General features: G+C 41.6%; 1 protein-coding gene across 3 annotated transcripts in view; it reads left to right on the top strand.

Moving 5' to 3' along the window:
• Positions 1 to 27,672, top strand: part of LOC144053586 (cyclin-dependent kinase 17-like) — a 43,133-nt gene that overhangs the window by 5,818 nt on the left and 9,643 nt on the right. For 2 of the 3 annotated variants that reach the window (XM_077568187.1, XM_077568184.1), the window contains exons 2-9: positions 11,974 to 12,122; positions 17,811 to 17,978; positions 19,168 to 19,301; positions 23,902 to 24,027; positions 25,829 to 25,885; positions 26,106 to 26,220; positions 27,011 to 27,105; positions 27,190 to 27,252. In XM_077568187.1, the coding sequence (XP_077424313.1) occupies positions 11,996 to 12,122; positions 17,811 to 17,978; positions 19,168 to 19,301; positions 23,902 to 24,027; positions 25,829 to 25,885; positions 26,106 to 26,220; positions 27,011 to 27,105; positions 27,190 to 27,252 (885 nt within the window). In that variant the 5' untranslated portion in view covers positions 11,974 to 11,995. The remainder of the gene's footprint in view (positions 1 to 11,973; positions 12,123 to 17,810; positions 17,979 to 19,167; positions 19,302 to 23,901; positions 24,028 to 25,828; positions 25,886 to 26,105; positions 26,221 to 27,010; positions 27,106 to 27,189; positions 27,253 to 27,672) is intronic. The other variant, XM_077568185.1, reaches the window with a different exon arrangement.

Consider the following 27,672-nt stretch of genomic DNA (forward strand, 5'->3'; position numbering starts at 1 on the left):
TTAAGGAATCACCCAAATGTTTTTGTGATGTACGAGCTGCAAGGTGCGTCCCCCCCCGCCTGTGAGGCGTGTGGCCAAGGCAGCTGTCTGAAGGTTAACGTGTCAGTCGCCGCTCTCCAGGGAGCAGCTGCTACGTTGCAGGCACCGCCGCCGCGCTCTATAGATAGCCATGAATACAAACTCAAACCCTTTTCTTCCCCGACAGCCCCCCCCCCCTCACCGCCGCCCCTCCTTCCCGTTCAGACAAATGCTTGACGAGTTTCTCGGTTAGGATTTGGGAGTGTCTGGACGCGGGGCCCCTCCACAACCCCCAATCCTCCTGGCTGGGTCAGCTGGTCTGATTGAGCCGTACGCTAATAACCGCATTTCTGACTTGTCGTCTGCGTGAGCGTCTGAAACAGCTGAGGGACGAATGTCGCCTTTTCCCGTCACTCTTCAAGCATTTGTGTCGCGCTTTGCATGTTTCGCATAAGTTTAGATCCTCGTTGTGAGGACATTGTACAGCGTCGTCATGATTATTTATGAATCACAACTCAAGGTTCAAATTGCTTACTCTCTTTTTATTTTATTTTATTTTTTTATCGATCATGACATCTGTGGCATCTTGGTGCCAAGGAATTCAAATGTAGAGATAGGCCGATATTTTTTTCCCCAGGGCCGATTATTACTAGTCAAGGAGACCAATAACTGATATTTGGAGCCTATATTCAATGTCAGTAAAAGGGCAAAAATATTGGCGTAAAAAAAAAAAAATCCAACTCTTTGTTGCAATGCTTTAAGTATATGTTTATTGAACAACTTTTCTGATTTGCAAAATGTTGATTTTGACAATCGTCATGTATGTTTTAAAATTCTAACAAAAGCTTTAGGGATTTCACAGGGTCACGTCTTAAAAACGGAATGAAAACCTGAACAAGTAAATGTCATAGCTCCCACAATAATTTCCCCCCAAAATAACTCAAATGTTACAATTTCAGGTATCTTTGTTTTACTTTCAAACAAAAAAAAAGATGCAGAGTTTCTAGGGTCAGCAGCATCTCTTATAAAGCTAACTGAAAATCGAAATGAATTGTTTTCTGAGGTCAACACGGTTTTAAAAAAAGGCCGATACCGATATTCGTCAAAATACCTAATATCGGCGCTGATAATTGGTCTGGCCGATAATCGTTCTATCCCTACTAAAATGGTGAACTTACAGATGTACAAAACTTTCACTTGATGACAAATAGTTTCATCCTGCATCTGCGCTAGCTTCGCACATGTACTACATAATAATTAGTCACTCGACACTGCAGGGTCTTGAACAGACCAAATACCACAGGATAATCGCTCGGGATAATCTTTCAGAGGCGTCCAATAATCGGGCCTTGCTGACTTTGATCACAATGAAGGGAAAATGCTCGTGTGTGTGTGGTCTTGTTTTTGTTACATAGTGGGGCCAACATTTCGGGATTTCACAGAGTTGTGGGGCCCACTCGTCCATGTGGGCCCATTTTGTTGGGCCCGACAAGTTTGGACCTCTTTTCGAGGGTCCAGACTTGGTTTTAGAGTTTAGGTTTGAATTGAGTTATGGTTGAGGTTAGGGTAAGGAATAGGTAGGAAATCATTTTTGATGGTTAGGGATTGGGGGAGGGGCTAGAAAATGCATTATGTCAATGAGATGGCCCCACAAAGATAGTAAAACAAAACTGTATGTGTGTTTGTTTGTGTGTGTGTGTGTGTGTGTGTGTGTGTGTGTGTGTGTGTGTGTCCCACCGCTCAACTTTGGATCAATCTGCCTCTTTCCTCCGTGGCTCTCTTTAATCGGGTAGCCAGAAATCAAACTAATGCTCCATGGCTAAAAATAAATGTCTTTGTCAATCACCTGATCAATTTTCCTTTGGATCTAAAGCCGATTGAGTTTCTCACCACACAAAAGGGGCGAAAGAGCACAGAGTGTGGTGTGGGAAAAAAAGTCTTCCAAGAGGTCAAAACTCCAGCAAAACTTGATGTTCGGCACTGCAAGTGAAAGCGATGGGGATGCGTAAGTACCGATACCAGGTATCGGTATCAGGCCAATGCCAAGCCACTTTTCATGGTATCGGTACTCGCAACGGATATCGATACTGGTATTGGCCCTTGCTCTCTTAGGAAGTGTCAGAAAAAGACAAAAGTTGAATTCGGTCTCGTTCGTTTCCTGTGTGTCTCCTTATGAGGTCACACTTTTTCATTTCATGACTTGAGGATTTTGGTGTGCGTTACTGAGAATAAGTACGTACTCTTGTGCATAAACATCACCTGCATCTGTATGTTTGTAGCTGGCGTAACTTTGCCGTGTTTAATTGCCTCGTTTACGTTTGCCGTGCGCTTAATTGCCTCTTTAACGTCTTTCCAGCTGCGGTGCTAAAAATAGAACAGTGCAGTTTCCTCACAGACGCAAATTATAGCTCTTATACTTAATGAACAGAGAACGAGAAACATGAAACGGAAATATTGAGTAGCCTTCCAAATTAAAAGCATTGATTTCAAAACAAGGTACTTCACTGTATTCCCGAAAAAAAACTTATTTTCGTTCTGGCCACTGGATTATTTGTTTAATCTTTTGTATAATTTTTTTAAAATTCATTTTATTGTGTATGGAAAATGACTTTTATGAGCAAATTGAAAAAATATAATTGCCATTAATTTAATTCAATTTAAAGGGAATTTGCTATAATTGGAATATACATGTAATTTAAAAAAATATCTGTCAATGTTTTTTGTGTGGGAATTTTATGTATCATAAGTTCCAATGGTATCGGCACATGGTATCGGTATCTGAGTACTGAAGATTTGAGTATCGGTATCTATTGGTCTAAAAAAAATGGTATCGAACATCCCTAGAAAAAGCACGGGCTTTGAGTTTGGCTAACGGCTCCCGTGTTCAAATGTCAGGAGAGGCCGAATGTCGCGGGTGAGCTTGTCGACATCAACGTGCGCGCGGGGCCGCGGCAAAAAGCAACCGAGCTGCGTTTGTGTTAGCGTTTTGATATCGGAAGCGGTGGGGTGATCGCCCCCTGCTTGCCGCGTGGCCTCCCTAACAAGATCGCCGCCTGGCTCGTTGATGGCCGCCCGGCTCGTTGTTCCCTTTTAACGGTGATGAAAGGCAGCGAGGCCCTGCTGAGTTTGCTGGTGGAGCCACACACGGACGGCAGCGGGTGGCGTGTGTGTTGTCCTCTCTCTAATGGTGTCGCTGGCCCGTGCTAATGCTCTGTTCTGCAACCCCAGGTTGATTTAACCGGGATCGTCTGAGCCCACGCCTCGCTCATTAGCCACACGGCGAGTCGGTGATTCCGACTGGGCCTTATCGCGGGAATAATCTTCCACATCCATCTGCAATACATGAAACGCTGCGACATCAATAATTGGCCAAATGAGCAGACCGCGTACGGAGTGTGGACTGACCGTTGGTATTGAAATTGGCCCCATTTGGACATACAATATGTAAAGCCGCAAACATTCCTGACAGGCATTAAAGATGACACTAAATGCAGGTCTGAGACTTTTAGCGATGGCAGCCCCGTTAAGTAAGCAAGTTGAATTCTTTGCAAACAAACGCGATTGTGTGCTCACTTTTGACTGCAACGTTACGCAATCTTTGCGTAAGAGATTAGCGCTCAATCATGAGAGATTTTTACACGCGGTTTGTGGTTCTGAGTTGAATAAATGCGGCGCCGCTCTCGTTTGCAATTCTCTCAACTTGCTCATATCATTTCATACGTTGGAAACTCATTGTTGTTAGAATGAAAAATTGTGTTTCCCAACATTTATCCAACGGAGGCACGTAGAACAATTGATGTATTCTGTTTTAATATTGCAATTCAGTTGCTGGACTGCTCCTTCTGGTGCGCCCACCTTGGCCAAATCAAGACAAATTGCACTTCTACTACCGTATTGTACTGTAAGTGACTCAGTAAGATACTGTAATATTTATTAGTCATGACATGTTTTAAGGGTAAATAATAAATGTCTGTCAGTATTATTCTACCAATGCTAACCGTGAGCATGTAAATGGCATTTTCAATTATATGTTAGCAATAAGCTACATTTGTTGTTCTATTTTTTTTAAAGTTAGACATTAAACGTCAACTGCGATATCAACAGGTTGATTAGTTAGTTAGTTAGTTAGTTAGTTGGTTGGTTGGTTATACAGACAGACCGACCGATATGTTTTTTTTTTAGGGCTGATACAGATGCCGATGATTAACAGTCGAGGAGGCCGATATTTGAAGCCGATATTCATTTTTGGTAAAAAAAAAAAAAAAAAGGGGGGGGGCATATTGCTGTCAAAACTTTCTGGCTTGACTTTGTTGTAATGTCTTAAAGCATTAGTGCTTATTGAACACATTTTTCAAAATGTATAAGTTTTTATAACATTTTTTAAATCTTAGACAATATACTTCATTTTGAATTTCTAAAAAATGTTCAGGGAGCTCACAAGGTTATCAGCATGTCTTAAAAAGTTAAATGGAAACTTAAAGAAGTAAATAGCATAGCTTTGTTTTTTCCAAAATAAAAAAAAACTTTCACATTTCTTTGTTTTAATGTCGAACAAAAACAAAAAGTTAAGATTCCCAACGTCACCAGCATATTTTATAAAGTTAACATAAAATGTAAATAAATAGTTTGCTGAGATTAAAATCTTATTAGCTTGACCTTTTATTGGACGTCAGATTTTGAAGAAGGCCGATACCAATATTAATCAAAATGGCCAATATCGGCGGTTATTTAGTTTGATAGAGGAACGATGTTGATGACAAAATATTTGCAGAAAATAATACGATTTTTCTTTGCAAGTGAAATGGTATCGTTTCCCACGCCACGCCTGCCAATCTCTGGCGGGCCCAATGGACGAGCTCCAGTTGCGCCTCGTGATGTCAGCATCTCGCCGGCGGTCCTCGTTCACCGAGTGTCACTCGTCAGCTCTCTTGGCTTGACACGTGAGCGCCGCTCTTGTCATTGGTGGTCCAGTCCAGAGCGTGACTCAGGAGTTTTGAGCTGGCCTCGCTCAGGTTCGACGGGAGTTTTCAAAAACAAAGAACTGATTGTTCACGTTTGTATGATCATGCGTTCTCATTTACTGACAGTTTTTTTTCCTCCATTCTAATACAGTGCTACATGAGTGGCCCATCTTACAAGTTATTTGAGTAAAGAGCAAAGAGAAGTGCTGCTTGCGTGAAATGAAAGGAACACAAATCTCCCCATGTGCTAGCCAGGATCCGATGTTTTCAGTGCACACCGACAGCGTTCCCTCCTACACTTTAGCAGTAACTCATCAGTTTGGGCAGGTCACGTACGCGGTGGCGCGGGGTCACCGGAGAGGGCTTAGAGGGGAGCGAGCCTGTCGCTCAAGCTGTCGTTACCGTAGCAGCGGCGGTAATCGGCGCGCCCGTCCAATCTCCTGGCCCAGGAGATTTGTGGACGTGCGTCACGGCTCCGGCCTGGCGTCCAGTCGGCCCGGGCCGTCGGCCAGCGCTCGAGCGCGTCGGCGCGCACCTGCCCGGCAGCCCACAAGGTGATATGCTTGAAAGCAATGTCATCCTTTAGGATTGAGGTTGGAAAACGAAATATACATAAAATATATGTACAAAGAAACATAATTAACTCTCTTGCTCCCAAAAACGTATAAATATGTTCTATTTTAAATATTACCATGGTCCCAAAAACATATTTATACATTTTTAGTGTTTTTTATGCGAGAGCATCCACAAGGCTTTGATGCAGCCTCTGAACTGAAGAGGGACGCTTGGAGAATCGTAGTTATTACAAAAACGGCCAGCAAGTGGCAGCAGAGTATAAGAGATCAACCAGGGCCACGTTGCAAAAAAGCTCTCAGCAATAGAACAATATTCTGTGGGCCTTGGAAAATCGGTCAAATTCCAGTAAAACAACCGGGAGCGAAGGGGGTTGCTTCAGTCAAAATGGCTGCGAGTCAATGAGTTAAAGGTATTGGATCACTACTTTTGCTAGATGACAAAAGTATCTGTTCTTCTCCTGTAGTACCGTTTTTACTTTTTTGAGTATTTTGTTGCAAAACGTCGTTCAGTACTTCTAGTACAGAACGTATGATGCCACCTCTGGTCGAACGTCCCAAACGCAGCGACGCGACGCTCAAAGTTGACTTTCAGCCGAGTGGACAGCGGCAGCCCCACGCAGCTCGCAACCTCCTCACGCTTCCCCCCCCGCCCAGTGTGTATGCGCGTCCTTCCTTTTACTTCCTGCACACAATGCAGTCTTTATGCAAGACCTTCCAGCTCCTCCACTCATGTCCTTATTGTCTCGGCCAGAATGAGAACAGGCTGCTCTTTAGCGGCGCCACGCTGATCTCACCCGTGAATCATGCGTCGGTCACGCTTGCAACCTTTCGAGTATATAGTCGTAAATATTCAGAAATTACTTCGATATCACGCGCCCAAAAGTGAGCCCAATTTTGGCTCATTTTACGTATGTGTCGGGAAAACAATTATTTACGTTATGAGGGTTTTAAACTTGTTAATATGTGCTTTTTGCTACACGCGTAGTCTACCAGTACAACCGTTTTTTTTTTTCTGACCAACCAATCAGAGGGCGTAAAAATGCCGACATCTTCAAGTGCCAGCGGTCTGCCGGCCCTGTGAGGACGAATGTGAAATCTGGTTGGTTCAAGACACAGTAACACAACAAATCTAAACTCACAATTCCACATACGCATACTGAGAGCAGTTGGGCCAAATGGAAAAGCCCTAAAATAACGACAATAGACTTTTGGAAATGAATGAATAATTGCCATTTCATAAAACAAATATGCAAATGTGTCTTGTAGATGTCGGTCAGCGCTTGTGTTGGTGTTTCGAGAAGGCCTTACCGCCCCCCCCCGCCTGCCTGCTCCACGCAATCCTCATTTGGGGTCAGAGAGAGGTTTATGACCTTGCGTTTTCTACTCCTGCGGGCGGCCCAGACGGCGGCAAACCTGTGGCCGGGACGGCGGCCGTGGCAGAACAAAATTGGGCGTTTTGTTTTTTCCGACCCCGTTGATGCCCAAACTGCCGGAGGTTGCCGGTTGCCCACGGCGGCATTTCTGCCCTCGCCCTTCATGTTGCAGTGAGAAAATGACTGTCGCTAGATGAAGCATATTGAGAATGTCTCGGTACGGCGTGCGTCGCGCCTCAAGACGCGTTTGGCCTTTCCAAACGTGTTTCGCCGAAATTGCTATGCTGAAGATTTATTGGGACCTCGGATACTTCATTTAGAGCATGGGCGTAGTATATGAGCTCTTACAAAAAGACATAGTTTATATTTTACAATAATACTTAACTATATTATCATTCCATAGTGTAGCTGTGGCTAAAAAAGCGAAGCGCGGAGAGTCTCCATTGCCGAAATGAACACGTGTTTTCAGTCAACGGGGCGAACCATCATTGCCAACAACCACTTCCCTTTCTCTCATTGCCCACTTGGCTTCTTTGTGGCTATCCGCTTCTTCTTTAGCAATCACAGCATGTTTTTGTGGTTTAATAAATAAATAAATAAAGTATGTTGAGCATGAAAATGTGCACCAGGGTGGCAGTTTTCCCGTTGCCGCACACCAGAAGATGCACATTGTGTGTCACCAAGTCATTCTTTTGGCAGTGGTCGACTTATAATGAATAGTCAACTTATAGTAATGATGATAAATAGAACACTTCCTATCCATTTTGTGTGCAAAAAGCTTACTTCAGTAAAACATCATTTTGTTTGAAGGAATTTTTATGTTCAGTGTCAGCAATGAGCATTTAATAATCTGGCGTCTTGTGGTTTACTGTCATTGTGTCAAGCATAGATAACAGTTTGGTTATTGACTTCTTCGGCCACGACACAACAATCAGTTGAATGTAAGCGGGCGATAACGAGCAAATCGCGTTACTTTCCCCTGATTTCGGGAATTCAGTGAATCCGCGGGAAGGCCGGGAGATGGGAATCAGTATGCATGCAGCCTCCTGCTACTCTGCATTTTCAAAAATGGAAAAAACAACCTCCAAGGTTGCTACGGCAACAAATCCCCAATCCTTGTACGCTCAGACCCCTCCGCCATGCTGTCCCCCCCCCCTGTCGCCACCTCTGGCCCAGTCCCAGTGGCTTTTGGGGCCCAGATCTCGGACCAGCCTACTTAGCGGGTATCAGTTATGGTGTCCAAAGCCCCACACTCGATCCCAGTGAGAGAGAATGAGTGTGTGAGAGTGTGAGAGAGTGAGTGTGAATGAATGTGAGTGTTTTTTGTGGGATGATAGCCAAATATTCCAGTTCAAAAAGTGTTGACCCAAATGTGTGAAACTGAATGTTGTGTGTGCACTTCAGAGCGTGTCGAGCGTGTCGAGCGTGTCGCATGTGTCGCATGCGTCGCATGTGTCGCATGTGTCGCATGTGTCGCATGCGTCGCATGTGTCGCATGTGTCGCATGCGTCGCATGTGTCGCATGTGTCGCATGTGTCGCATGCGTCGCATGTGTCGCATGTGTCGCGAGTCGTGAGATGATGTTCCCGGTGCGACCGCCTGCGTGCTTTTGCTGTTGCGGTTGTGTCGCCGGGCGCGACGGACTGATGTGCAGCTGTTGTGACAGTCCAGTTGACATTCCGCTTCGCCTCGTTCCCTGAAATAATTGGAACCTTTGATAGCCAGAAAACACAGTTGGTAACAATGTTAGATGGAAGCTGAGCTCAAAACCACACAGAGTGGCTTAACTCCGCCGGAAGTGCCAGTCACAATTTGACTTGGTTCCAATGTGTGCTTGATGGGGTTGAGGTCAGGGTTTTCGTGAAGGAAATTCCTCGAACAGGAGCCTTTTCCCAAACTGTTCTTAACAAGTTGGAAGCATAGAAAGTCCAAAATGTTCCAAAATCATGGCGGACACTAAAGCTGCGTATCGAAATATTAACTCTTTGACTGCCAAAAACGTTAAATAACGTTTAGTAAAATCCTATGGAGGAGTGCCAAAGACGTTAAAAGACGTTTGTTTCAAAACAGAGCTGAAACTAACCATTTTCTATTGTGGATTACTGAAAAACGGAATAAGGTAGAAACAAACTTTTTTTTTCTGATGAAAGATGAGAGTCCAATCTTTTTTTGGTAGTATGTGTGTTTCCATAGTCCAAACACATCATTTTCTATGGACCTTGAAAGATCAGTCAAAATGCTTAAAATCGTCTGGCACCCACGGCATCCCTTTTCTGAAAACGTCTGGCAGTCAAAGAGTTAAGAATCTCATGATTCAATTTTAATCCAATATTGATTAATAATTTGGTCTTGGTTCATTTAGAAGTGGAAATACACAAAGAGTACCTGCACTAATTTTTAAAGAATAGTTTTCATGCTCATGTGACATATGCAATATGCCGCCTCATATTTTAAGTTTGCGCATTAACTAAAGTAAAAAAAAAAAAAAAAAAAAAAAAACGTGACAAAGTAAAGCACATATGAACTTAAATAGTACATGTATTTATTTTATCTTGGGAATTGTGATGAAAATAAAAATTCTGCTCTAGCACAAGCTTAAAAACAAACAAACATTGTTTTTGCCTATTTCCGATGTTCCAGATGTATGCGAAGCGCCCCCCGCTGGCCAAGAGGTGAATTGATTCAGAAGATCTGCTGAATCGATAGAATTGGGGATGGGAGTATTGCAATGCATCGATCAATCAATATTTGTTCTGGGGCTGGGCTAGATGGCCCAAAAAATACATTCTTCAGCCCTACTTTGTACTTATCCCTAAATAACACGCTTCCCGCTCAGCCTCGCTTTTGGTACTTCAAACCAGATGCATTCATTATCAACGTTCTAACCTACAAGTCCATTTTTTGTTTTTGTTGCAAGCCGATATTTGAGGGAAATTGCATTACATGTTTGGTCACGGAAAGAATCAAACGCCAAAGTTGAGGTACCGCTTATTCGCTGGTTTTGCCTTCGCTTCTCGATGTTGCAATATTATTCTTAATTCATATTATTAGTCTGCACTTTGCTGCAGTGGTTTCTTGCCGGCAATGAAAAGTTAGACGCACTTTTTTTCTCTCTCAATCAAATGTCATGTCCGTGCTTGAGCATGATCTTGTTTGACAGTCTCTGTCTTCTTGACTGATAGCCAATGGCGGTCACGTGTCACGCTCTTCACCCACTTTTTACACGGCACGCGTGCCGGGGGGGGGGGGGGGGTATCTGGCGCGCACACGCCAGCGCAATCTCTGCAAGCAAAACTGTGATGTCTGCAAGTAACCTTCAAGTTACAAAGCAACACGTAATCACTTTGTGTGTGTGCGTGTGTGTGTGTGTGAGCAAGGGGCCTTTTAAGCAATCCAAAAGTACAAAAACGAGAATGTTTTTTTTCCAAGGTTGCCGTAGAAACAGAAGCTGCTGCCGGATTCACTTCCCAGTGGCTTGTGTTGAGTAGTGCAAATAAAGTCAGTGGTTCTGATGCCCGACTTCTAGAGATAAACCAATATGTTTTTTTTTTTTCAGAGCTGATACCAATTATTCGTAGTTAAGGACACCAATAAGCGATATTTGGAGCTGATATTCATTTTTACTAAAAGGGAAAATATACAAACTCTAGTTCTTAATTTTTTGGGGGTTAAAGCGTAGGTTCACTGACGAGTGGCAAATCCAGGTCCAGATGTGAAAACCCTGCCACAGTTTTGATTTAGCCCCAGGTGCTAGCTAGCTAGCTCCCTAGCTAGCTCCCATGGTGTTTGTTTAGCTTTTAGGGAGCTAGCTAGCTAGCACCTGGGGCTAAAGCCAAACTGGACCTGGGTTTGCCACCTCTGTTTATTGAACAACTTCTAGGGTTCATAAAATATTGGAGTTAAAAAAAAAATACAAACCTTAGTCGATAGTCATCTTTGTTTTAAAAAATCCAACAAAAAGCTCCGGTATCTCCCATGTGCACTAGTATGTTTTCAAAAGTTAATTACAAACTTAAACAATTGTTTTCTACAGTAAATAAATTATTCAAAAATTTCAAAGCATCTGAAGTATTACATTTTTATTTATCTTAGTTTTAATTTAAAACAAAAACAGAAGGTGCAGAGAGTTCCCAGCATCTATAAATTAAAATTGAAATGAGTTCCCTGAAGTTAACACTTAAAAAGAAAAAGTAAAAAGATTTATTATCAGCCATATGATCCTTCAAAATAGCCGATGCCGATATTCGTCAAAATGCTGAATATCGGCGCCGATAATCGGTCTTCCCTTATGATTTCAATGGTGCATGCCTGGTGTCAGACCGAGTTCGCGATACGTCAGGGTGAAGAGCGGCTGTGTTTTTAGGTCCGCTTTTACTCATCAGCGACGCATCTGTTGTCGTGGTGAATTTAGGATCTCCACTTTTGCTGCCAAACGTCTCCACATGCTCACTCTTCAGGTCAAAACTTTTACAACGAGCAGAATGCAAGATGTGGAGTTGATGTGATGTGACCCCCCCCCCCCCCCAACCCCGTTTGAGGATGTTCTTTTTCAGCTTGACCCCCCCCCCGAAAGAATCTCTCACTGACTCGTCATGTTTTCTCAGCAGGAGGAATGTGGAGTAATGCGCTCCAACGAGCAGAGTCATAATTAACATCACGGTGCCGCTCGGCCCGCGTCATTGTTGTTGAGTCAATCATGGGGGCATTGAGCACTTTTATATCTTGATGGGGGGGGGGGGGGGGGATGAAACATGGCTGCAGGCGGGTGACGTTTATTCTTCTGGAGCCTTTAGTGTAAACTTTACATCACATTGACTCATTCCTTACTCCTTAATTACTGTTTGGGATTTTTATATCACAAACTAACTATATATATAAATAAAAGGTTATCCAGAAATGACTATCTACAGTATGTGACTATATAGCGGCTAGGAAGGGATTTCCAACACGGCCGTGGTTGTGTCGGGGAAATGTCAAGGCCTGCGGGCACAAGTACGGCTCTTAGTTGCCATGACACGCATACTTTGTCTTTTGTGGCCCCCCCAGGCCCCCCCTCCCCGAGAGCTCCATGGAGAAGATGAAGCGCTTCAGGCGCCGGCTCTCGCAGACGTTACGAGGCAGCCACACCATCGACGAGTCGCTGTCGGAGCTGGCCGAACAGATGAGCGTCGAGGAGAACGGCCTGAAGGACGCTGGTGAGTTGACAAAAGTCAATGGTGGACGCCGTCCTCGGGAGAGGGGGGGGGGGTGTTGAAGAGTGAGTTTTGGCCAGTGAAGTGAAGATAAAAGCCATTCAAATGAGTGTAATGTCCACAAATACAAAATGGGAACACCCACAAGGAGCTGCTCGAGGCCACAGCTCACACCCGGACGCTCACACGCAGGCAAACCTGAATCCAACCCAAACACTGCTAGGGCTGCTCAATTAACTCTTTGACTGCCAAAAACGTTAAATAACGTTTAGTAAAATCCTATGGAGGGGTGCCAAAGACGTTAAAAGACGTTTTTTTCCAAAACAGAGGTGAAACTAACCATTTTCTATTGTTGATTACTGAAAAACGGAATAAGGTAAAAACAAACTTTTTTTTCTGATGAAAGATGAGAGTCCAATCTTCATCTATCATTTGGTAGTATGTGTGTTTCCATAGTCCAAACACATCATTTTCTGTGGACCTTGAAAGATCAGTCAAAATGCTTAAATCGGCTGGCACCCACGGGATCCCTTTTCTGAAAACGTCTGGCAGTCAAAGAGTTAAGGAAAAAATGATATTCACCATTATTTTGGCAATAATTGAAATCACGATTATTCAAACAAGTATTTATTTTTTGGTACGTTTTTAAGCATTTAAAATTATTAAAAGCAATAGAAACACTATAATTATTTAAGCTCCTTTTGGACCAAACATAATTTATAATGCACATAATATATATTTATTTATTTATGTTGGCAAAAACGTGAAGTTGGAGTGCAGCATGTGCAGGAGGACCATCATTTAGTTTTTGGCTACAAAACAAGAAAATGCTTAAACGTAAAAAACGAAACAAAAGTATGAAGAAAAATACAATTCTTTGAAACACTGTAACAATGCAAGTTACTTTTGGATGAAAAAACATTAATTCAATTGGTTATTTTCAATTTTAAAAATGGTGCAAATGTATGAATTTAAACAACTCAATGACTATTAATAATCAATTTTTTTACGATTATTCTGATTTTATTTTGTAATTGCGGAGTGTAATAATTGAAATTGTAATTGAATTCCCGATTAATCGACTAGCCCTACCTCCAACACATGGATATGACAATACGTACAGTAATGACAATTCTTAAAATTATCTGTCTTTATTTCTTGACATACATTTAGTGCTGTTTTTTTATTTTATTTTATTAAGTTCGACATATTTGATAGAAATCATTGTGATTTCTGAGTGCTGGAATAGACGAATGGCCTTCAAAAGGGAAAACTGATCATATCCTGTCATAACCTTGCAGCATCACACGCTGTTGTCACCGTATTTTCATAAAGCTGCTCTCGTCTTGGATCTTGTTTTACTGTAAGTGAGCAAAAGTGTCCCCATGAGCCAAGTCTGCTGTCAGGACTTTTCCACTGGAGGGTCTCTGTTAGTCAAACTCGGTTCCGACACCGTTTTTGCTTGCCAAGCGCATGTTTGAAATGAGATTTAGTGAGCCCAATATTAATGCAATGGATTTGTTCTGCCACCAAAGCCAAATCTCACATTTGTGTCCAACTCTGACCCAGAATGCTTTTGATGAAGCCGAGCGAGCGTTTGGCATTCGCCACCCTCGACGCTAACGTCATTCGTTTACTGTCGCTTCAAGTTGAAAGGAGTCAAGCATTTTGAGACATCCGCACGGAAAGCCGCTCTTCCGCACGGTTGATATCGTCCGTCACGTCTTCCCGCCCCGCCGGGCCTGCCGTGTCCGTCAAGTCGTGGAAATGAAAGCAGCCTGTTTGCTGGAATTCACCAAATGTCGAAGGACATTGTTGCCACGATGCTGGAGATTCTGCGGAATTTGCAACGTTTCCATGACATCCCCACAGCCACTTGCGGCCTTTCTTTTCTCGCCCCTCCCCCATCTTTCAGACTGTGGGACTTCTATGTCCACGCAGTCCAGCTTTCTTCCCCAAACGGCTTCCAGGCCTTCCATCAGGTTTGCCTTTTGTCCCCAAACCCGTCCCATTCTTGCCTTGTATTTCTTGTTGTTGTTTTTCTTTTTTTTCTTTTTTTTCTTTTTTTGCGGTGCTAAACCTCAGGCTCGTGTGTGAGCGCATGTTTTCTGTTTTCCGCCCGTGTGCCAGCCAGTCGGCTGGAGAGGAGCCGGAATGAGATGTGATGTGAACTGTGCGGTTCAGGGAGAGCGCTGCGGTCCTGATGCGATTACGCAATAGTCGTAACTCGGCCCGGCAGCGACAGCAGCTGCCGAGAGATAAGGCGGCCGTGGCGTTGGGAACGCAACACAACATACGGGAAGGCGGCATTTTCCGCACATTTTTGTCCCGTTTTGAATTCTAGGAAGTTGTTTTGAGGAAAGAATGTTGATGGGTTTGTATTAATATGCCGCACAAATCTGTCAACACGGCTGTCGTCTCTCCTCTGTGGGTGTTCCGTCATTCTTTTTTCTGGTTTCTGTGGTAGAAACAAACGGCCATGAGAGTGTGTGTCACTCTTCACACACACGCATCTACGGCAACGCACATGTACTCGCACACTTCTCGCTTCTATCAACATTTGCTAACCGTTGCCCGCACGCTAATTCCCAAATATCCGCTAATTACAGTTAGCTGGCGGGCTAGCCGTTAACCCGCACGCTTATAGCCGTTAATTCGCGAGCTAACGGCTAACTCGCAGGCTAACCGTTACTACTTCCTGTCAAAGCACGATCTGTGACACGCATGCGCAGAAGATCGGCCATCTTGGATCGCTAACTACGGCAACCACATGGGTCAAAACACGTTCACACACGCCAAGGTACAGGACAGGTGCACATTTGTTTGTGTTTGTTTATTTATTTATTTAATCAAAGCAGTTCTGTGTGGGGGTCATTTAAAACACACACACCGCAGACATACTGTAAAGTATAACAACGCAGACTCACTGGAAATTTAATGGGGTCAAAAGTAAAATGTTCATCTTTATAACGTATCCGATCAAAAGTTACTTGGTTAGTTACTTTAAAATTCATCAAGAATCTACGATTTTCTAACCTCCTCATAAATCACATTTTAATGGAAAAAATATCGTCCTCAAATAAAAACCAAATATCGAAATTTATAGAAACATGGTCTACGTATATAGAATTTTTTAACCTAATTCTGGTTACTTAAATTCTGTCTGTTAGCGAGAGCCACCACATCGTGATAACTTACATTGATGTTTCTGCATTTGGCAATTTATTATTCCATTATATTATTAGTATGGGATTTTTTTTTAATGGGCTTTAGGTGAACTGATGAATACACACACTCGCATGCACACACACACACGCACATACACATACTCACCCACATACAAAAAAAAGTGTATATATATATATATATATATATATATATATATATATATATGTGTGTGTATATGTATATATATGTATATATATTTTAAAAAAAAAAAAGAGGAAAAAAAACATTTTTATTTATTTATTTTTTTTTTTAAAAAAGGAGAGCAATGATGATGTCAAATCGAATGAACAATACTGAGCTCTGGAAAAAAAAAAAAAAGAATCTACGATTTTTTTTCATGTATCATTTTAAGAACGCGCAAGATGAAGGTATTTTGTTCTAGTGTACATTAGGTACACTCCCAAATAGCTATAAATTCGTGAGCTAGCGGTTATCTCGAGAGCTAACTGCAGCCCGCACGCTAACTCCCAAATAGCGGTTAGCTCGCGGGCTAACCATTAGCCCGCACGCTAACTCCCAAATAGCCGCGAATTCGCGAGCTAACGCATTGTGGCTGGGGGCAGCTTTATTTATATATATATATATATATATATATATATATATAGCATATTTAAATACACAAGGTTAGTACGTTTAACTTGTCACAATTCTTGAATTATCTTGATGCACATCGTGTTTGATTCTTTATATTCTATTGAATTCTAGTATTACTGTTACTTTTAAAGTACAACACTGTGGATTATGGAGAGAAAAAAAGATTTGAGATGCGAGTGTTATGACTCACAAGTAAGAGGCACGGCGTGCGTGCTTCAAGCTGTTTGTTTAGCACTTGCAGTTAAAAGTTTATTTTGAATCCAATGTTGTATAAACGGCAAACTGGTCATCAAACCACATCATTTCATCTGAAAGAAAGTCAAGTAGCTAAATGCTAACATATAATGTGAAACACCACAGACAAAGAGAAATTTGCATGGTTATTATGGTAATAAGTCTTCAAATGACTGCTACTTGAACACACATCGAGGCGCAACATATTGTGTATGACTGATGCGTACAGTAAGAATCGGTGGGGGCGGGTTACTAATAAGTCGTGGCTTCGACGACCCGTCAGCCCTTCTTTCGGATGTCAATGTTGCAAATGATACGATGTGATGGATGGTAATAATGTGTCCGAAAGGAAAAAATGAATAAAACAAAACAAACACATGCAAACAGAGCATGCAACAAAACCCATTTGTCTTCTTCAGGGGGTACGAATGCTGAACTGCAAAATGGCAGGGCTTCCCTGCACACCCAAATTGTGTACGCCCACGCATTGCTCTGAATCATGCAAAGGAGAGCAGGCTGAAGCGCGTGGGCTTAATCCAGTCTGATTTATGTCTGAAAATGCACGATTGGAAGATTCATGGACGCCAGAGGGTTGATTGGAATCGACTTGACAAGAGTACATTTGTTCATTAGTGGCAGCCTCCTTTTTTAATGAAAGCGATGTGACACGTAAGCTAGCGCTTCCGATGCTAAATCGTTGCTCATCCTCACATATATATTTTTTTATGGGAAAACACTGAAATAATGACACTTTACTGCATTGTAAAGGAGTCGGTATACATAAAATTGGCCTCAAAATAGCGCAACACAGCCAGTCACTTTTGGGGTGTACTCACTTTTGTTGCCTTGCCTGCAGTTGAACTTTACTGTCAATCTAAACATTGATTCATGGTTACATTAGACATATTTAAAGCCATCACATAGACAACAGTTCATTTAGCGTAATGCTGTCAAATAGGGATAGACCGATTATCGGCCGGGCCGATTATCGGTGCTGATATTCTGCCTTTTGACGGATATCGGTATCGGCCTTTTTAAACAATTTCATATCCGATAAACGATCTATTTAAAAATGTGTTGACCTCAGGGACCTACATTTTCAGTTTTCAGTCCCTGGGAGCAAAGATAACTAAAAAATTTAAGTATCAGATATAAAAAATTTTAAAAAAATTGCAAATGTGAAAAATTGTTAAATAAATTCAAGTTAAATAAAAAAATAATAATTTAATTTCCACGCCAATATTTGTTTCCCTTTTATTGAAAATTAATATCGGCTCCAAATATCGGTTATCGGCCTCGTTTGCTACAAATGATTGGCATTTGTATCGTCCTTGAAAAAACATTTTGGTCTATCAAACAAAATGCAAAACGGCACAGAAAGGTTGAGAAACCGTGTTAGAGAAAAATCCAGTCCACTTTGAAGCTGTTGCAGTCGATTAATGAAATGTTTTGAAGGGAAACGGCCTGTCCTGATAAGCTGCTGTTTCTTAACAAGCCTCGTCAGACTGTGAGGATGAAGCAAAGTGTTGCACGGTGGCCTTGCCTAATCCTTCACTTATAAAATATTTGCCACTCAAAAGCACCCAAGGGCGAGACGCTTGCATTTGAAAACCTTTCCCGTTTGTTTATCCCCAGCAGAACCCATCGTGAAGAACGGTCGCCCTGCGTCGGCCCACAGCGTCCACTCCTTCCTGCACCAGTACACGGGCTCCTTCAAGAAGCCGCCGCTGCGGCAGCCTCACAGCGCCATCGGCGGAGGCCCGGGCTCGCTCGTGGCGATGCCGCGCAACGGAAGTCGCCTCGGTGAGAAGGACAGCAAAAAAACCCAAATACGTTTCATTCCCCTTGAAAAATCTTTCTGCATACGTTTGAGGGGAAAAGAATCCTGATGGACTTGTGATTGTACACGGTCGACCTCCATTTATGGCAGGGGACATGTTGGGGGTTCGGGCCAGTGAAGAGAGAGGAAAAAAATGGTTGGCAGGATTTGACTTTAAAGTCAGAATTCTGAGATTAAAGTCCGAATTCTGAGAAAAAAAGTCTGAATCCTGCCAACTTTTTTTTTCCCCTCTTCACTGACCCGAATCCTCTTCCGAACAACTGCGACAGGTGAGAGGCTGCGATATAAAGAGAGTTGAAATTTCATATGAAACTGACACATTATTTAGAGGATTAAATATTGTATATTTAAAGACAGAAACATGTAGACAAACTGTAGTTCATATAAAGACAACCTGTTACCTTAATGCTAACAGAATGCAAAAGGCAATAAATCGGCAAATGGAAATTAGCGTCAATGGTACAGTAATTATACATATTTTTACGACAGCTACTTAGTCGGGATGTCACGATACGAACCTCACGATACGATAATTATCACAATTTTGTGGGGAGGTCGGTGACATAAAAAAGCTCATGATACAATATAAAAACTCACGAAAATGTAAACAACCAAAACTCCTATTGGGAGGGAAAAGCACAATATTGTGTTTTTGTCCATAATAACAGCAACGATGGACAAATAGGCTTGTCATGTGATTGCCATGTGCTCCTATTGGCTTAGCGGCACGCAAGGACTAGTAGATCACAATTTTGTGGGCCAAAGGTCATTTTTTTGACAGAGATGTTGAAAAATATTTGCTAGTATGACTGATTTGTAGGATTAATAACCGCCACAGTGGCGAAAACATTCCTAATTAAAATTAAACTGCATTAATAAACTAACTACCAGAAGGTTTTAGTGCTGCACAAATGGAATACAAGCTGGCCTTTTTTAACAGATGCTTTTAATTTTATGACATGACGACGATGATATTGTGGCAATTGTAATATCGCGATATCACGATATTGCCATTTTCGTTACGTCCCTTTTACTAAGTCGACTTCATGTACGTATGGACAAGTAGTTTTAGTTGTCTAATCAAAAGCGATATCTGGTTCTTCTGTCCTGCTTTGGTGTCTCAAGCCGCTTTCTGGTCTTGCCCCATTGCAGACATTGTGCACGAAAACCTGAAGATGGGGTCGGACGGGGAGAGCGACCAAGCGTCCGGCACGTCCTCGGATGAGGTGCAGTCGCCCACGGGTGTCTGCCTGAGGAACAGAGGCAACCGACGCATCTCGGCGCAGGTCAGACAACTTTGTTTTTTATACTTTCATATTCTTTTTACAATACAGAGCTATTTTTCGTCATTAGCTCATTCACTGGCAGCCATTTTCACTGAAGCAACCCCCTTCGCTCCCGGCTGTTTTATTGGATTTTGACTGATTTTTCAAGGCCCACAGAATATTGTGTTCTATTGCTGTAAAAACATCAAACCTACCAAAACAGAGATTAGAGTCTCTTTTCTCATCAGGGAAAAAAGTATGTTTCTATCTCTTTCCGTTTTGCAGCAATTAGCATTAGAATATAGCTCATTTCATTATTATTCACAAACCTGTTCAAAACAGTGGGGAAAATAGGTTTTTGCAATATGGCCCTGATTGATCTCTTTTGCGCTGCTGCCACCTGATGGCCGTTTTTGCAATAACCACAATTGCTTTTAAGCGCCCTCTTCAGGTCAGAGGCTTCACCAAAGCCTTCTGTATGCTCTAGACATAACAAAAAAAAAAAGTATAAATACGTTTTGGGCACCATGGCAATATTTAACAGACCGTTTTTTGTATGGTTTTGGGAGCAAATAGTGTTACTAAAAAGTGTTACTAAAAAAAAAAATGTTTTTTCCCCCCTGTTTGGTGTTATGCAATAAAGTGTGCATTAACGGCGGGTGCCGTAACAAAAGTGTAAGCGCAAAAGCTGCTTAGCGGCCTACGCGAGGTCAACCAGACGCACACTTGCTCCTCCTACCATCATGCACAACACACTTTTCAAGTCTGTTTAAAAAAAAAATACAATCAAAAATAAATCACGCACAGTTTTCCCTGCGTGTTGGCTCCCCTCCGCCCCCCTTTTCCGCTTTCGCATGCCCACACACTCATTGGTGGCAGATTGTAATGCGGCTGCTCTTACATCACGCTTGGCTTGTGATTATTCTTTTGCTAGTGCGATGACATGCAGGCACAACAACATCTTGAAATGTCAGTAAAAAAAAATTTTTTTTTAAAAAGACTTCCTCCACTGTATATGTGTGGGCATTAAAAGTCCAAAAAGATTATTTAACAATCAACACTTTTAATTACAGCTGGGGATTTGAAAGTGTGTCCAGTCAGTGGCTGTTTGTTTACTTGCAAAGCCAATTCAATCCATCTTAAAGGCTCTTAATGGGATTAAAGGATGTGCAACTGGCATATGTCAGTGAGACACTCTTGTCAGTCAAACATCATCTTGTCCTCACAATTGTTTTTATTTAGTAGTCCTTATCAAGTAGTATCACTGTTGAACGTCCATGGTAAATATTAGGGCAGGGAATCTTTGACTGCCTCACCATTCAATTCTGATTTTTGGGTCTGCGATTCGATTCTGAAACGATTTTCGATTCTAAATGATTTGATTGACGATGATTTCTGCTTCAATTTATAGATGTGCAAAGAATAATCATCTATTCCAGTCTGACTCGCTATTATCACTCAAAATAAAACTCAAAAGAACAGATATTCATACAAAACGCTTCAGGAATGTATACAGAGAAGCATGTTAACATTACTCACCGGCATATGTTCTTCCTACGCTTTAAAAAAAAAAAAAAAAAAAAAAACTTTTATTGGCATAACTTGATCGTGACTTTTTCCTTCGACTCTCTAATATGACTACAATTTAACAGTGTATCAGTACACGCGGAACCACACTGCCCCTATGTGGCCAAATCGTGTACAACATGAACAGCGTTTCCAAGGTACACAAAAACAAAGGGCAAGACAGTATAAAATAATTTGAATTAAAAAAAAAAAGAAAGAAAAAAATTTGGGGACATTTTGAATTGTACTAAATGAGAATTGTGATTGTTATGAGAATCGATTATTTTATTTTTTTGGGGCTCGCCCCTAGTGAATATGCAGGTGCATCTCAATAAATGAAAAGTGACACTTATATAGGCACAGAGTGAAATATTTAATAATTTTGTAGCTTTTTTAAAATGATTTCTATTACATTTTTTGTATCTTACAGCTAAGTAAACCCCAAATTCACAAACATTTGGTCGGGATTTCCCTTACGAAAAGTATTTTTTATGTGTTTGATGAATCTAGAAGCCATGTGCACTTTTTAAAGTGAACTACTGAACAACAAATAAAGACTTTTCTCTGACGTTCTAATTGATTGCGATGCACATATACTTGTTTCTCTTTATGGGATTTATCGGATTAAGATGCGGTGGCAAGTTTTGCGGTTACGTCTCCTTGAGCGCCGACTGCCGTCCCAGCACAACTCGCTTTCGTCGTTTAGTGTCCAGCTAGCGGCGTGTGCACTTTCTGTTGCACTTTAGCTTCAATGCTAAAGAACTGATGCTGAAGCTAAATGCTCTGGAATTCATTGCATTGTTTCGATGCGCAATGCAATGCTGGATGATGGAATGACTTGAATTGAATTGAAGAAAGGGCAATGTAAATATGTCAAATATCTCTTCATGTGTTTGTGAATTTTGGGGAATGGATTAAGAGTTTTCATTACATGCCCTCAATACGATGAAAGTAGAATGGCTTGACTCAGTCAAGATTAGGAAATGTGCGAAATAGCTATTAATTTGTGATTTTACTTGTGAAAATGTGAGGATTTGGGGAATGTGATAGATAGAGATATGGAGTGGAGTCCTCACTCCCTGTAAAATGTCTACAGGGATTTAAAAATGTCAAATAGCGACAAAAAAAATGTCAATGTGGAGAAATAATTCTCAAGCTGTTTTGAACAGTTTGAATCGATTGAATAAGTTTGCATTTGGAAATTGTCTGCATTCATTTCAAATGGAATTCTTTTTCATTGAAATATGATGATAAGATGAAGAAGAAAAAGACAAATGTGGGACCTCTTCAACATTCACACAATAAGTAAGAAGTGCCAAACGGCTCCTCACTAGCAAATCCCGCCTCTAGTTAAACACTTCCCGCAACTGTTTGACAACAAGCGTCCGGATGCGGAAATCCCTCCGCTGGTCGTCGGGTTGTCCTTCTGTCATGGCGCCCGTCAGGAATTACATCACACGGATTACTGTAATACGCTCCAGATGGGCCGCAGATTAGAAGGTCATGATTGGTCAACGGCAGAGGGCGGAGGGGAGGGTTCAAAGGTCACATGACAGAAGTCATTGGTGACAAGTCAAGTCAGCACGTGTTATTTCGATGCAGGTTTTATTATATGCGTGTTTCAAAAGCAGATTTATGAGGCTGCATGAAAATTGGGATTCAACTTTAAATTGAATTAATTCAGTGACCGAGATCGTAAGTCGCTTGTATGGAAATCAATTTTCATGATTGAAATTCATCTCATTCGTCTCCTGTGTGTCACTTTTCATGACTTCGGGCAGCGCCATTTCGTGTGCGCTACTCAGAATAAGTGCGTACTCTTGTTGTGAGTAACGATCACCTGCATGTGTATGTTTGTAGCTCACGTAACTTCGCTGAGTTTAATTGCCTCCTTTACGTTTGCCGAGTGCTTAATTGCCTCGTTAACGTTGTCGAGCTGCGGTGCTAAAAATAGAACAAAGGTGCCGTTTACGGCCCTCGCAGACGCTAATTATAGCTCTTATACATAACGAACAGCGAACGTGAAACAGGAAAGGGAAATATAGAGTAGCCTTCCAAATTAAAAGCATGGATTTCAAAACAAATACTTTACTGTATTCCTTAAAAAGAAGTTTTTAATATTTTATTTTGATTGGGAGCTTTTTTTTCTTCTGACCACTGGATTATTTGTTTCATCTTATTTATCAATTATTTTTGAAATTCATTTTATTGTGTGCTCTATGCAAAATTACTTTTATGAGCATATTGAAAAAATGTAATTGCCATTAATTTCATTCAATTTTAAGGAAATGTGATGTAGTTGGGATATATATGTCTTCTTTTTTTTTTTAATTATCTATCATTGTTTTTTGTGTGGAAATTTTATGTATCATAAGTACTAATGTATCGGCACTTGGTATCGTATTGGTGAGTACTGAAGATTTGAGTATCGGCATCGGTCTAAAAAAAGTGGTATCGAACATACCTACATTAATCTGTTCCTGTCCCTCAAATAACCATCACAATTGCTTCAATTATTATTATTATTTATTTATGTATTTGACATCACTTGAATGGCACGTTATCTAAACACAAATTTACATGATCCAAACTTTGGCTGGAAACATAAAGCAAAAATAAATAAATAAAAATCAACCAAGCGTCAGCTGGTCATCCCATTGTAGTTCGTTAATCCCGATGGATTGTGTTTTTGCTTTGAAACTTTTGTCACCAGTGGGCAAGTAATTGAAGGTTTGCAAGTACAAATCTGAAAATCTGATGCCAAGAGGCTGGATTAACAATAATCTAACAAAGAGGGGAAATGCATGATGGGAGTGTTGAGTGTGTGTATGCCCTTTATGTAACGAGCAAGAATAGAAATAAATAGAATCAAGCTTTTGTTGCTCTGGGAACCATTTTTCCCTCCGCAACATCCACAACCCGCGCTCTGAATTTCTCTCTTATTTGCTTGAACTGTCTGTCATTATTTACTCAGCGTGTTTGCTCTCTTGGCTTGCTGTTTCTTTCTTTTTTTCCCAACCGTACGTCCTTATCTGCTCTTTGCGTCTCGGTGCAGGACCTGAACAAGCGTCTGTCCCTGCCCTCCGACATCCGGATACCTGACGGCTATTTGGAGAAGTTGCAGCTGAGCAGCCCGCCCTTTGATCAGCCGCTCAGCCGACGTTCCCGCAGGGCATCGCTGGTGAGACGCGACACAGCAGGGGGGTCCAAACGAATTTGATATTATATGCCCTCAATTTGTTGAAAATACAATGAACCTCCCGTGCTTTTAACACATTCAAACTTAGTAAAACACACTTTTTAAATAATTTGAAACCTTCTTGGCACTCTCTTGCTCTGAAAAAATTGGAGACTGTCGAATAACATCACTGAAGAAATGATAAGAAGACTCCAAGCGCAACTCAGTTCTCCAAATTGGAGGCTGGCAAAATGTACTCACTTCAAGCCGTGTGTCACTCCCAGTTGAGACATTTTAAATACCAAAATGTTCAACCAAACGATATCATTTTGTCTAACAAAAGTCTCTTAGCTTAATGCTAACATGTCATAAGAAACACCATAGACATGCTAACTGAAATGAGCAAAGGTTTTAGAGTCATTGTTAACAACTGCTATTTTAAACACACAGAGCAGCAACATATAGTCAAGCATACTAGAAAATAGAATTAAATAGTGTACATTTAAACAACAAAATGTTCAACGAAACTACAAGCTCGTCCAACGAAAGTCTGCTATCTTAATGCTAATATATGATAGGAAACCCTATAGGCAGGCTAACCGAAATTAGCATAGATTTTACGGTAATTATAACCAATCAAACAACTGCTCATTTAACACACTTGGAGCTGCAATACATACAAACAGCATATAAGTACACTGACCTGAATATATGACTGCATAGCCGATAGCCCAAACACGCCCGTGCAAGCCGTTGAAGCAACAGGGCGGCCATCTTGCTCCTCCCATCTTGCGAGCAGACTACTGTATAAACTATACGGTGTACTTAGACATATACAGCTCGTAGGCAGTTAGATAAGGCCAGGCGGGGTGGTCACTATTTTTTAACAAGTAAAAAAAATTAATAAAAAAATAACAATTAACTTTTTCTTTTATTGCTAAGTTCCTTAGACCCCAATATTAGATTCGGCAGAGGCCTCTTTTGTTGTACAAGTTTTCTCTTGTAAACATCATTAAGCATATCATTTATACATGTATTTAAGGAAAGTTGTAAAATATCTGAAGTCCTCTTGTTTATGTTTAACAAATTTAAAACATCATAAATCATGCTGTTTCTTATCGTCTCAAATGTTCGCCAATTTTGATGCCGAGAAACTTTTTTTTTTGGTGGGGGGGGCAATATGGCGGCCTCGCGGCTTCAAAAGTCTTGGCCTATCGGCTATCCAGTCATCAATATAGATCAGCGAGTAATGACCTTCTCTGGCTCTTCTTCTTGCCGTTAATTGCACTGCATCTTTTCCAATATAGCTCAGTGCTGCCCCTCATTTTGTGGCATAATGTGGTACTACACTCGTGTGCAACTGCAATTTAGGGCATACTTTAAAAACCTATTAAAAAACTGAAACAATTGCTTAAAAATCTGCAAAGGGGTTAGGGTGCTCGAACCGTGATACAGCTCATTAGAATATGAGTTAGAACAACATGTTGAAGAATAATTTCCCAAAGCTCGCATTCGAACCCCAATCCAATTGCGCTCATGACATTCTCATCAAATAAGATTTTAATGTGGGTTTAATAAGAGTGCTTTTTCTGTAATGGGACTTTATTGCCCGTTGTGAAAGGCAGCAGTCATTTGTCACAAGCGATTAACTGCCATGTCGGTGTTTTGCGAGTGACTTCCTCGGGGCCGCTGCCAAGCCGTCACAACCATTCTTCGTGGCGTCCGTTCGTTTGTCGCTAATAAGGACGCCGCGCTCATTACGGCCACGTGTCCTTGTCCTCCCCCCCCCCCCTCTCTCGTGCAGTCCGAGATCGGGTTCGGGAAGCTGGAGACGTACATCAAACTGGACAAACTAGGAGAGGTATGTCGCAATTTTCCCTCAGGTGTCAAAACGCTTTCTTACTCAGCATAAGAGCCTCCGCCAATGTTTGTTTACTTTCAAACACGTCTTTTTATTTGTTTGTCTACTAACATACAAGGTCCAAGTACTCTCTCTCCAGTATAAAGTTACAGGTTTGAATTTGAATTTCTTGACCACCACAGTGGTTCTTTAGCTCGCTTCCTTTTTTTGCTCTCCCCAGGGCACATACGCGACAGTCTTTAAGGGGCGGAGCAAGCTGACGGACAACCTGGTGGCTCTGAAGGAGATCAGGTTGGAGCACGAGGAGGGGGCGCCATGCACGGCTATTCGAGAAGGTATTGAAGCAAACATTCACTGGTTTGCTCCCAAAAACGTATAAATACGTTCCATTTTAAATGTTTTGAGCATCCCAAAGACATATTTATAAGTTTTTTTTATTTGATTTGATTTATGCTAGAGCATACAAAAAACTTTGATGCAGCCTCTCAACGGCAAAGAACGGTTGAAGAAATGGCAGTTATTACACAAACGGCCAGCAGGTGGCAGCAGAGCATAGGAAATGAACCTGGGCCATGTTGAAAAAACAACCTCACAATTCTAAATAGATTTGTAAATAATGATGAAATATAGCTATATTCTAATGCTAATTGCTGCAAAACGGAAACAGATACAAATGAACTTTTTTTTTCCTGGCGAAAAAAAGAGACTTTAATCTTTCTTTTGGTAGAAAGTCCATGTTTTGATAGCAATAGAACACAATATTCTGTGGGCCTTGCAAAATCTGTCAAAATCCAGTAAAACAGCTGGGAGCGAAGGGGATTGCTTCTGTGAAAATGGCTAGGAGTGAATCTTGTATTCCAATGATTTTTTTTTTTTTCATTTCTGTGTAGCCCTTAGCATTTTTACTCCTCAGTTTGCTTTACGCAACAAAATTGTAGTACTTGTCGCCAACTCTACAGTTGATAGCATCTAATCTCGGTAAAAATGATTCACCGCGCAAGACGGGGACTTTCTTAGCAAGAAAAAGCAGTCGTGCTCGCTTGCCTCGTTTCCTTTCAAAGGTTTTTCCTTTGTCACGTTCTGAGAAGTTGATTTACCAAACAAAGCTGCTTTTCCTTCTGGCAGTGTCGCTACTGAAAGACCTGAAGCACGCAAACATCGTGACGCTCCACGACATCGTGCACACCGACAAGTCGCTCACACTGGTCTTCGAGTACCTGGTGAGCGACTCACGCACACACATTGCTCAAATGAGTACATTGCACCAATTTTTTATTCGCTGCCTTTCACCCGCTGCGGTTTAGGACAAAGACCTCAAGCAGTACATGGACGACTGCGGGAACATCCTGAGCATGCAGAATGTCAAGGTGAGCGTCCGCAGGTCACTCGGCAACTGTCGAGACACATTTTGTGTGAGTGAGACCCCTGCTGGCGGGCTGACGTCAGTGGCAAGACGGGACGCTTTTGGATGGCAGCCTTCCAAAAAGTGGTCAAACAAGCCGAAATTGTTTGTTGAGTTATGGAGGGCAGCGCTGCTGATTGTGACGATGAGATGAATTGGGCTCAATTCTGATTGGACAAAAAAAAAAAAGTTTTTAATATTGACTGTTCCTCGAAGAGCGTAGAGATGATTTGTTTGTATGTGTTTATGCCAATTTCCTTTCACCTGTCTCTGAAATGTTGTATTATTAAATCTGCTTATTCACTGAAACCTCTACTTGCTCGGATTTTTAAAAAAAATCATGGCAATATTTTGCCCGTTTTCACTATTCACGGTCTAGCTTAGT

This window comes from Vanacampus margaritifer, chromosome 6, assembly GCF_051991255.1.
Source record: "Vanacampus margaritifer isolate UIUO_Vmar chromosome 6, RoL_Vmar_1.0, whole genome shotgun sequence".
NCBI classification, from domain to species: Eukaryota; Metazoa; Chordata; class Actinopteri; order Syngnathiformes; family Syngnathidae; genus Vanacampus; species Vanacampus margaritifer.